This window comes from Ochlerotatus camptorhynchus, unplaced genomic scaffold (assembly GCF_037179485.1).
Source record: "Ochlerotatus camptorhynchus isolate MF236.1 unplaced genomic scaffold, CSIRO-AGI_Acam_v1.1 ptg000304l, whole genome shotgun sequence".
Taxonomy (NCBI): domain Eukaryota; kingdom Metazoa; phylum Arthropoda; class Insecta; order Diptera; family Culicidae; genus Ochlerotatus; species Ochlerotatus camptorhynchus.
The window spans coordinates 865,148-877,537 of NW_027040792.1; the positions used below are offsets into that span (position 1 = coordinate 865,148).

The 12,390-nt window shown below is 38.8% G+C and overlaps 1 protein-coding gene across 2 annotated transcripts; it reads left to right on the forward strand.

Moving 5' to 3' along the window:
* Positions 1 to 5,329: 5,329 nt before the first annotated feature.
* Positions 5,330 to 6,921, forward strand: geminin. 2 transcript variants are annotated; one of them, XM_065228957.1, is made up of 3 exons: positions 5,330 to 5,506; positions 5,600 to 5,733; positions 5,821 to 6,921. In XM_065228957.1, exons 1-3 carry the CDS (start codon positions 5,447 to 5,449, stop codon positions 6,260 to 6,262), a joined length of 636 nt encoding a protein of 211 aa, XP_065085029.1. In that variant the 5' UTR covers positions 5,330 to 5,446; the 3' UTR covers positions 6,263 to 6,921. The 2 variants fall into 2 exon arrangements, with proteins under 2 accessions (XP_065085029.1, XP_065085030.1); XM_065228958.1 differs by having other exon boundaries at positions 5,330 to 5,503; positions 5,821 to 6,728.
* The last annotated feature ends 5,469 nt before the right edge of the window (positions 6,922 to 12,390 follow it).

Here is a 12,390-nt window from a genome sequence, read left to right on the forward strand (position 1 = left end):
GGCTTAAATACTCATCCCCTTTGTCTCTGGTGCATGACCGCCGTCCCATTCTCTGACCCATAGATTCCGATCGCACTAATCTACCTAAACATCAACGACAACGCCTCGCAAACCCCTATAACCACTCACCGGTTTGCAACCCATCAGCAGCAGAAGAAGAAGCTTAATTCCGGCACTTCACCTATGCCGCTCCCAACCAACAACCTCTCTCGCAAGATCGAGACAACCGCCCCACCGATTACTCCCGAAATCCAGCCGTCAACCAAAACTCGTTTGGTCTTACCGAGAGTTTTACAGCCACCTCAGCCTCCCACCCAGAGGATGCTGAATTATTTCATGATTCTCAGCCATGCAAGTATCCAAGCAAACCTGGTGCTGCTCGGTCAGACGTTGGTTGCACCTATTTGGACAGAACCCGTTATCCAGGTTGCGATTTGTGAACTCGAAGCACCCACATTCCTCATCGAACTCTGACGAAATTCACCTCAACATCTCGACACTGAGCGTTCATAAGGGCCAATGTTGTAAACGTAAACAATGGCTCCCTTCTTAAATTTCCCTAATTCAAGGTCCATTCATGCAAGCCACTAATTCTATCGGATAGGAGGACTCTCCCTCTACACAATCATTGTGATATTTTATTTGAGCGAGTTTTCATCTTCGAGAAATTCGCGGAAGAAGTCATTGTTTACGTTTTGGACATTGGCACTTATTAAAAAGCAGCAGAGAGTTGTTAGTTGTCATGATAAATAATCTTTCATGAGATAGATAGAGATGTGACCCGATATATTAGAGATGTGAGCGATAAAAAGACGATATCAGTGCTAACATTTGAAAACGGCGCAAAAGCCATTTGTAAACAAATGGTTTGTGGGCCCTTTACTCGCTACCCGAAGAACGCCCACGCAAACCAACAGCATCGTCAGGAAGGGGAAAATTTCCCCTACCCGATGTTGCTGTTGTGTCGCGTGGGTGTACTTCAAGTAGTGAGTAAAGGACCCACAAACCATTTGTTTACAAATGGCTTTTGTGCCGTTTTCAAATGTTAGCACTGATATTATTAATTTTAAAGATTTGAACAACATAAATTTTCATGGATTTAAATCAATTCATTAGTTTAAAAGGTATTTTTGGATAAAATTTGAATAAATCTGGGACTTTCGTCCCCCTCGGAAACAATAAAGAATTTCTGGAGTAGCCAATTCCAGGGGAAACCAGAAGACGCTCAGAAAATCCTTCCAATAGAAGCCGGGAAAAACCTACGGAGAAATCTTTAAGCTTACCCATAACTTCTGAAAAGTTACTGAAGTTTTCCTGAACCACAATAAAACTGTGGAAGCATCCCTGAAGTTCCGCGGATGTTGCAAAACTAAACTAACGCGAGAAAACGGAAGAACCTTTCGAGCGAAGCCAGTAAAAGCTTCCAAAGGGAATCGCAATAAATTTCCGGTAGGAATCAGAAAATAACTTACGGGGCAAGGTGGAAGGAACATCCAACTTCAGGAAGTGAAAAAATGAACATTTTGATGGACCTATTTGTTCACTGAATAAAAGTATTTCCCGATTTCCAGGTATTACAGAGATGAGCCCGAGGATGAGCCATCAGCTATTTCTCGATTCCTGGTTAGCCAAAAACGGCGATGAAATGGAAACATTAGTCGAAAGAGTATCAAGCATAATAGCATAGAGGTAACTCTAAGACCACTGGGTCCCGAAGAAAATCATTATTATTTTTGGCTCACTCAGTACCAGAACAACGGTCCCAAGCAGTCCCAAGCTATTTCACTCACCCCTGCATGTTCTGCATGAATCCACACACCCCTGATGTTATCTGTCAAACTTTCATAGCGAATCAAAACAAACATAGTGTAGTAATATAATTTCAACTAGAATAGGGTACGTTAATCGTTTGCTTGGGACCAATAGGCTACTAAAGTGGTGAGCCAATTTAAAATCGTTAGTTTCGTACACAGCAAAAAAAATGTAATATCGATCAACGTAATTCAAGCTGATGTATGAAATAATGATTTAATAGCAAAAAGCAGATACAATATTACATCAATGGATGTAATTTTGTTCGCAAAATCGATGTACATCGTACAATGTGATATTACACAACCGATGGATTGACCTGGTTGCAGCAGTTTCGATGTAATATTCAACAACTTTTTTTGCTGTGTATTGATTGTTGATAATAGTACGTTCAGACTACAGAGTTATAACAACAATCAATACGAAACTAACGATTTTAAATTGGCTCACCACTTTAGTAGCCTATTGGTCCCAAGCAAACGATTAACGTACCCTATTCTAGTTTTATAAATCTTCATTTTTATCAACAAAAATATATGGATCACTGCAAAATCGATTCAAAAAATAAAATTTTCCACATGGATAACGATTTTGTGCACTTGCGATGGATAAATAAATCAGAAAAGGTGAAAATGTTTTCCACCTCCTATACTTCACGACAAACATTTCAGGCCTCATCACTCTTTTGAGCGTTACTCTATTCACCTCCAGAGGCTGAAAGGACCGCTTAGTTTCTATTAGATTGGCCAATTGATTTCTTGTCTATCGGAAATAAGTCTGATGGAATAGCAAGTTTATTTGAAAAGTTTCAATCTGTCAAATTTAAGTGGAAGATCACCAAATGGAAGACACCCTTAGGCTCTGAACCATTTGGAGGATTATTTTAACTTTTGGTTAAAATTTGACAGATGGAAAGTTATCGATTAACCCTGCTATCCGAGCGTGGTTACTTCTGACAGACAAGAAGTTAAATGTTGACGACCGTGGCTCGAAAACCGGTCGATCGACAGCACGGGGATTTTCGAACATAAGAAATAACTTTCAAAATGTCATTTTTCACCACGAGTTAAATTTAACTCGGCAAATGGTTCACAGCCTTAGTATGCGTGCTGCCCCTTTTGTTGTCAACATTCTGTACATTCCATCCAGCACTCATCTATTAGACATCTACATCATTTAGTGTGTAGACGACACGTCTACACACAAAAAATAATAATTGATAAACCGTTGATAGAATTAAAAGTTTGCATTGGTTCTTTTTGGTAGAAAGTAGCTAACTTTCAAAATGAAAGTCAACCAACTGTCAAAACAAAAGTTTAGCATATTAATAATTTTAAAAGTTTAAACTTTCAAATCAAATTGTAGAACTGTCAAACTTAAAACCAAATGCTTTTTGATTGATGTTGGAAAAGTTTTGCTTCAAAAGAAGGCTATTTCACCGCAATTAGTATAAGTTTTCACCTCAAATACGGATTATTTTTAATTTAATTGCTTTTATGTAAAAGGAAAATAACCAATATTTATATTTATTTAAGTACTAGCTGAGTGTGCCCGGTCTTGCTCGGGATTCAATATTAGCTTGAGTTTATGCGCCGATTTAAAAAAAGCATGCTATATCGTACGTAGCCCCCCCCCTATTATCTAAGGGGCTACCCCCTATGATTATCTCCTTATACCCCCACACTCACCCCCACATGCCTAATTTGGTTCCATTTGCTTGATTAGTTCTCGAGTTATGCAGAAATTTCTGTTTCATTTGTATGGGAGCCCCCCCCCCCTTACAGAAGGGGGAGGGGTCTCGAACCATCATAAGAACCTTCTACGGCCCCAAAAACCCCTGTATACAAATTTTCACGCCAATCGGTTCAGTAGTTTCCGAGTCTATAAGGGTCAGACAGACAGACAGACAGACAGACAGACAGAAATTCATTTTTATATAGGGTAAATGTTGGCTTCGGCACCCATTGACTGTTTTCGGCAACCTAAATTTAAACGTTAATTTCACTATGTTTTCCCATCAACGCACTTCCCTGAATGTGTCCAAACGATTGTTTAGCCTTTGAGCTTCAATCTGATTATATTTGAACGATCGAGCAATCCAGTAATGCTACATTTTTCTTCAAATAAAGCATACGCACTACAAAATGGGGTTGATTTCGAGTTGCCGATAATAGAACAGCTGGTTAACACGCAGTTCTAATGGGAAGGTTGCCGAAGAAAAAGAGGCTGCCGACAATAGTCACACTCACCTGAGAAGTTTCGAGCGTTGTAAAAACGCTTTCAAAACGTTTTGAAAAATTCTGTCGATTGGAATGGATAGAGAAGCAAGCAGCAGATGAATGTAAACAAACAGACACATCATATATGTGCGTGACGCTGAGAAAATGCTAGTAGAAGTGCAGACGCTGCTTAGATTGACGAGAATACGTAAATTCCTTTATATAGATAGATTTTGTTAATATTCATATTTCTATTTTTCATTCACATCAGCATGTTGATATCAGGGATGTCGTCTTTGGCGGATGGCTTTAGTGACTTGGTCGAACGAAAGTGCATCTTGTTTTCACAGCTGGCCGTCGATAAGCAGCGAAACCTGGTGTGGCTAAATCTTACCAGTGTCCTATAGAAAAGAACGGAATCTGTAATCCATCCAGCGATACATTGCAAACGCTATTGATAGCCACCGAAAGCATCTCTGCAGTGTGCTCTAATGTCCTAATATGCTGACGATCTGGAAAATAATCATCTTGTTTTTCAAAACCACCCTCGAAATATCTAGACAGTAGTTTCAATCTTACCTTCGCGAAAACTTTATTCTTTCTCATTGCCTCCGGTACAGGAATCGGTTCCCGGAACTGCACGATGCACGATTGATTTTCTGCGGTTTGATTCTAGTGTCTCATACTATATGCCCTATTGGATTTTTGGACCATGACAATGAACTTTTCAAGAGGTGATTTTGACAGTTGTTCAATTTTTATTTTAAAAGTATGAACTTTTAAAATTACATGTCGATAATGAAAGAAAAACTTTCAAACCAAAGAATAACAATCCATTTTGAAAATATTCGCAGTTGAAACTACCAAATTCGAGAAACTTTTAATTTGAAATGTAAAATATTTTAAAGATACAATTTTTGTTTTTTGTGTGTTCTACTATGGCTGTGGTCCATTTGGCGAATTTTCACTTAAATTTGACGATTCGAAAATAAATTATACGCTTCGAAAATCCCTCTCTTGTTGATCTTCCGATTTTCGAAAAGGTGTTTTCGAATTGATTCCTGATCTGTCAGAAATAAGTCTGCTCGAAAAGCAGGTTTATTAAAAATTTTCCATCTGTCAAATTTAAGTGAAAATTCACCAAATAGAACACAGCCTATGAGTAGTTTAAAATCACCTTGTTCTCCTGTCTGTACATTATTATACGAGTTTAGTTTGCCCAATCACTCCAATGTTTTTAGCACACCCCTGCAGCATAAATGCTTGACAGTTTAGTACAACCAACTTGACAAGTCAGCAGTTTAGGCGCAATTTTCCAAGCAGCGATCGGGACGCTAGTTTCGGAAAATAAAAACAAATTCCAAGGGATTCAACTAGACTAATTAAACGAAAAAGTTTGCTCATCAAACGTGAGGATGTCGGCCTCAAGTGGCAAGATCATGATTCCGGTGGAATCACCAGCAGAACAGGAGGTAGTGAGTAAAATTCATTGAATTGAGAGGTTACGTTTTTGCCAACATCGATTTACCATATTGTTTTTGTCCGTTTGCCGGTGCCATTTTATACAGGAGCATCAGAAAAATGCCCGGAAACTACTGAGGAATGTCCAGAACGTGCCCGCAATGAACAAGGAAAACTTAGGAAAGCTGAACAAGCTTCCGGCCTATTTGGCCCAGAAGGAACTGGCCAAGAAAACGCTATTGTAAGTAATTCTCCGCGGCCGTGCTGTGCAGGAATATTCGTTGGAAAGCAGTGTTGCCATGTTCATTTTTGCCCTTCTAATTTTCAGCTCCGATGCAATGGAAGCAATCGAACTGAAACGGAAGAAGACTACCGTCCAGTCCCAATCATGCCAGACCTCTCCGGAGAAGAAACTGTCCACAACAGTAAAACCCAAAATTACCGTTGAGGACCTCACGTCGGAGGAAGGTCCCAGCGAGCAGTACTGGGAAGTTTTAGCGGAAAGGCGTCGGATGGCTTTGGAGGAATCTCTGGCAGAGAATATGGAGCTCTACGATAAGGTTAATGGTCTGGAAGAGGAATTAAGCCTATCTAAGGAGATGCTCCAGGAGGCTCAAAATCTGGTTGAAATTTTGACCGAAATGCTACAAGAGGGCGAAGCGGAGCAGGATGAGGCCGGTAGCAGTAAGGATGGCATCAACCTGGTGGACGACAGCGGTGTCCCAGCAGAACCAGAGATACACAGTGATTGCGACGATGATGATCTGTAAGGTTGCAGGTATCGGGATTGTTCTGATTTTTATTGACATGCCTCGAAGTCGTGAGTTTTTATATGTAATACCAATTATGCGGGATAGAGATCTACGGTTCCGTAAATTTCTACTGTAAATAGTCGAAAAGCATTTGGAACCAGACCTGAACGAATATTTTTTTTCGTGTGGGAAAATTGTTCTAATGTAATAACCATATTAACTTAATCATAATTTTCATCCTGACAAGGAATTCAACGGAATGTTTCTACTCTTACCATTCATTTGTAGTACATAGTTGTTCATCTGTAGAATTATGCGTGATCACCACTGACCCAATTCTGAACTAAGTTTGCTTTTTGTTGTTTTGAAGAAATATATGTGTGAAATCGAAAGAAGTTTAGCGATTTCTTTGGTGAAGAAATAATTTGAGAACATTATATTTTGTTTTTTCAAGTAGGAAAATGTTTGGTTCTTTATTATCAATAAATTATTACAATACAATATCATAAATTAGATGTGGAATGTAAGCCTTTTCCAATCATCAGTCTTTACTGGAAGAATTGCATATCCTAATCACTAATCTTTGGGATTTACGCTGAAATCTATAATATCAACTGGGATTTCTCTGCCTCAACCGGCCGCAACGAAGCGTGATTCACCAACCGGACGTCATTGTCACGCTTCACTGGTCTAGCTTTTTCGTAGACCGATAGCAATCGTGGTAGTACTGAATGCCCTTTCCATCGCGGTACCGATGAATTTTCCCGCGACAGTACAGGCACGGACTAAAGAACTGTGAATGTGCCTGATCCGCGTAGTGTTTGATAACGTCCGCAATGGTCTCCTTCGGGAAGCTGCCTTCGCACGACAGGCAGTGGGCTTGTTCCGGCGGGGCGGATCGTTCGAGAAATCGTTGATTGACCGCGTCGGTAGTTTCTTGGGGATGATGTTGAGGATTATGATCGCGAGCAGTTGAGTTGTGGCCGTTCGGCAGTGGGTTCTGGTATGGGAAATTGTTGCTCATGGTTTTGGAACTTACGGAATACTGATACAGTTACGAGAAAATGCGTGGAACTGCTGCTGAGATCGTTCGAAAAAAGCGAACCAATAAATTTAATTTTGCATTTTGTTTTCGAATCAAAACAAAATTTGACAGTAGCGTGAGGCGAACTTAAATGTAAATAAGAGCGAACGATGATAACAAACGGTTCGGTAAAAAGGAAAGATTCCTTTGTGTCACTCACGGTAACTTGAAATTTTGAACACGGTGTTTCGCGAAAACCCATTAATGGGTTTGAAAAATACCCATTTCCGCTAAAGGTTCCCCTCCTCATTTCTCGATGAACATTTCAAAGGGTCCTATCTGCTTTGATCGATTCTCTTCAGCGACTTTCTCTTTTCATAACCACTGCTATGCAAACAGATTTCGCGCTAATTCTACCACATAGTTTGATAAAGGAGGTTCTTATCTAGCGCCCAAAACGTCAAATACAACAGGGAAAGGTTTTGCAGCTAAGTTATTGACGAAAGAGAAAGTCGATTAAGAGAATCGATCAATGCAGATAGGACCATTTGAAATGTTTATCTAGATTTAATGGGTAAACTACACGGTATTTGCGAAAACCCATCTTCACGAATGTCGGAAGCTGAAGAAAGTGATAACCTGCAAAATTAAAACAAATGAAAACTATCAAACGAATCATTCCCAAAACTTCTCACCTAATTATTTTTTTTTTATCTTCATTCAAAAAATAAATCACAATTCCAATGAAAATATACATTAGAATTTCACATCGCAATCGCACCACAAAATCATATGAACCTTATGTGGCATATGAAGTTTATGTGATTTATCACATACACAGCAAGAAAAAATGTAATATCGATCAATGTAATTCAAGCTGATGTATGAAATAATGATGTAATAGCAAAAAGCAGTTACAATATTACATCAATGGATGTAATTTTGTTCGCAAAATCGATGTACATCGTACAACGTTATATTACACAACCGATGGATTGACCTGGTTGCAGCAGTTTGGATGTAATATTCAACAACTTTTTTTTCTGTGTACAATTCATGTGATCGTATGAACTTAATGTGAATTTCAGATAAAAATCAAAAATTTTGTTGTTGGAAAAATATCATATGCGTTCCCAGTTGAAACTATATAAAAACTTTTTTCTGTGCAGTTCATTTATTTGGAAGGCTCAATCATATTAGCCTTACAGAGCCGACAATTAATTGTTTATTGTTTGTAACACTTCAAACTTCGCGTATGAAGTAACATAAAAACACGTTGAATGTAACAACTCAAGGTGGTAGTAGCCGTCAACAATGCTGATGATGGTACAGCACGCAACAACCACCCTACTGCTTTCTCTCTGAGATGACCAAGTTGGTCATGACGAGAAGAGCAACACAGCCAAATGCTCCGTTATTACGTTCTCACGAAAACAACAACCGATAATATTTAGCTATGACCTACTTGGCTCGACAATCGAACGCGTGAATCAGGTGAAAGACTTGGGTGTGATCTCGGATTCGCAGCTTTCATTCAAGCAACACATTGCATATGTTGTTGATAAGGCGTCAAGAACTTTAGGGTTCATTTTTAGGATAGCTAAAAACTTCACTGAGCGGTGCCAGTGGTGTAGTGGTAAGCGTGATTACCTCTCACCCCAGCAGGCCTGGGTTCAATCCCAGTCGGCGCCGCCGGGATGTTCTGAGGCATAACATCTCTGATCACGCCTTCCTTCGGGAAGTAAAGCCGTTGGTCCCCGGTTCATGAGTTGATGGGTCGATAGGTAGGGTCCAGGTGTGGAAGCTGCCTTCCTGGCATCGGTAGCATTGGTGCTCAGCACGGAAAACAAGATCGACGGAAAACAAATCAAGGAAAAAAAAAAAAAAAACTTCACTGATATCTACTGTCTAAAATCTCTCTATTGTTCGCTTGTTCGATCGACGCTTGAGTATTGTTCAGCGGTTTGGAACCCAAACTACAACAACGGTGCCGAGAGAATTGAATCTGTTCAACGTCGCTTTCTTCGTTTTGCGTTGCGTAGATTGCCTTGGAATGATCCGTTTCGATTACCAAGCTACGAAAGCCGTTGTCAACTTATCGACCTAGGCCTTCTCCGGACTAGAAGAGACACAAGCAGAGCCCTAACCGTGGCCGATATCCTACAAGGAAGGGCAGAATGTGAGGCTATCCTGAGGCAAATTGACGACCGCTTCGTAATAACCTTATGCTAAGACTGCCTCTACGTCGCACAAATTATGGAGCGTACGGTGCGATTTGCGGACTGCAGAGAACATTCAACAGAGTTGCATCTGTTTTCGACTTTCATCTCTCCCATGATGCGCTTCATCGAAAGTTTTCTTCTGTTTTTCGCCGGCAGGAGTTAAGATATTGACTATAAGATAAACGTTTTTAATTTTTTTTTATGTTATGACCATGCTTGAATGTATTTTTTTTACCATAGTTGATACACACTAACTTTAGATTACTGGAGTCAGTAAAATTTTACTGGGTTTTTGAATTGCGGATCGCCCAGTAATCATCACAGCAAAAATTTGCATTACCGAATTGTCCGTAAAGTCAATCTGTCAAAAGTAACTGTTCATTCAGTAATTGGTTCGAGTTGCGTATACTGAAAAGCCCAGTAATTTTTTTTTGTTTATTTTGCTGCAATTTAACTGGCAAGACAGTTATTTTGTTCATTCTTGTACCGTGTTACCCAGTTTTGTCACGAGAAAAAAAAACTATTTAATTTTAATAATAATAACATACCCGGGAGGAAAATCATTTATTTCAATTTTAATTGCATTTTATTTTTCTCAAATTTTTAGGATACTGATAGCACAAACGGTTGTGCTGATAGGAAACAACAACAACCATGAAATCATTCCAAACTTTCCCCGTACACACTAATCAAGCATTTAGTTGTTCGGTATTTTTTTGTACTGGGCTTGCACGGTAAAATGGATGGTCATTGGATGTATTCTGATGTTTTATGCGTGCAACAAATTACATCGCGATGAAGTTTGATTCTAATGTAACGTTTTATACTGTTGTCATTGGATGTATTTTGATGTCAAATTTTACATCGACAAGACGTTTGATTCTGATGTAACGTTTGAGGCTAATGTATTTTTATGTACTTGGACGTCACACTGAAGTCTAAATACATTAAGGGTACAGCAATACACGTTAAAATTTAATATATTGAAGATGTCTGCTGATGTTTCCTACATTACAATTTCTATTCGGGATGCTAATCGATTCACCCCTCGAAACATAGAAAAATCCACTAACCCCTCATATTATCTGTCAAACTTTCATAGCGAATCAAAACAAACATTGTGTTTCAAACATAGAATTTCGACTAGAATGGGGTACGTTAATCGTTTGCTTGGGACCAATAGGCTAGTCAAGTAGTGAGCCAATTTAAAATCGTTAGTTTCGAATCGATTGTTGCTTCTATCGAATTAGGCTCTCAGGCAGTAATTTATCTGGTTATCACGACATCGAGCATGTTCACGGACAGAAAATTGTTTGCATTGAACCAAAAAAAAAACTTTTGTTGTATTTAAACAAACAATTTCTGTTGTTGTTCTTTGCATTTTATTGTTTCACATAAATTCAAAATTCTTTTTTTTTAATAAGCCACTTTTCAATTAATTATATGATTTGAGTAGAGTCGGTGTATAATGAGTCACGCCAAGAGTGAAGCCAAGTCTACCTATTGAACTGTCAAACCGGCTACCTATCGTGCAAAGTAAACAAGCATTACGATGCTATGAAAGGTCCTCGAAAGGTATTGCAATTAAATATAAAATATAATCGAAGAAATGATCATATACACGCAGTGAGCATTACATTTGTCATGCGATACGTTTTGTAATGATCAGTAATGACAATTTCTACTATTTTTCTTTAAAATAATTCGACAAAATCACTGATATAATGATCTACTGCTGTCGTTAATTTTTTTCCTCGCTAGAAGTCATTTGAAGTTGATGCAGAAGTCCTCTGTTGCCAAGTTGAAAGAAAGGGAATCTTTCAAAAACCGTGATGCGAGTTCAACTGTTTTTCTCTTGGCGTGACTCATTATACACCGACTCTAGATTTGAGTAGTAGCTATACTGAAGATCCGAGAGATGTCGCCCCTTCAGTGGTAGGAAAATCATTTTTGCAGTATGGAGAATATCAGAAAATCCACGATTTGTGACTAAACATGCTTTTACAAAAGGAACCAAATAAACGAGTGTTTACCTTATCACCATAGTAATGTACTCGTGCAATTTTTGTGCATCTAAAATTGCCCATAAAGACGATAATGAATAAAAACTGAAAATTTCCTTGCATTTCCAAATGGTTTCCTACCATTCCCATACATTCGAAGTGACTGACCCTCTGGATGTGGATGATGTCAAAAACAACAAAACATGATTAATTGCAACTATTGTAATATTCTTTTATTAAGCCAACAATAGTTAGTTTTAATTTAGCATTAATTTGTTCTGTCAATTCCCCATCCCCATTACCTCGGTTTCACCCGGAAAAAATGTAAACAACCCAACGAACAATTTGAGCTGATTAAAAGCTGGATAAGCAATTTTTCAGCTGAAGAAGCACATATTTGCCTGAATAAGCTCTTATCCAACATTCAATGTTTGTTGGGAATAATACAAAACTATTCTCGTTCGAATTCAGATCTATCTTTTCGCGTTCTACGTAAAAATTGTTTAATGTGAATTTCGTGAAATAAGCGCAAGATTTCCGGAAATACTGAGACTTGAGGTAAGTAAGTATCAAGTAAGTATGCTGCCCCGTAACGTGGGTAGATCACCTTTTCGTGGTACGTTACGGGATGTAAGATCTACCTCCGATTCCTAGTCCTGACTACTTCAAACGAGGCGAACAGTATTTTTCAGTAATCAAGTAATCATCCAATCCATTTGTGGAATAGCTCTACCATTTGGCTTATCGTTAATTTATAGTATTTGTTAATTAGGGCAATTAACGAGCACCCAATGATTTCTGCTGTATATGTTTTGTATTATTTTTGAGTGTAGAATCGTTTGACCGTGGTGATTCCCCCGTTTTTCGCCCTCCGATGCACGGTGTTTCGCGAAAACC

What these genes read in the sequence shown, in the direction of transcription:
- geminin (XM_065228957.1), top strand. Translation starts at nt 5,447, where the DNA reads ATGTCGGCCTCAAGTGGCAAGATCATGATTCCGGTGGAATCACCAGCA. An exon ending in CACCAGCAGAACAGGAGGTA is followed by an intron (nt 5,507 to 5,599) that starts GTGAGTAAAATT and finishes CATTTTATACAG; the next exon opens with GAGCATCAGAAAAATGCCCG. An exon ending in CTGGCCAAGAAAACGCTATT is followed by an intron (nt 5,734 to 5,820) that starts GTAAGTAATTCT and finishes TCTAATTTTCAG; the next exon opens with CTCCGATGCAATGGAAGCAA.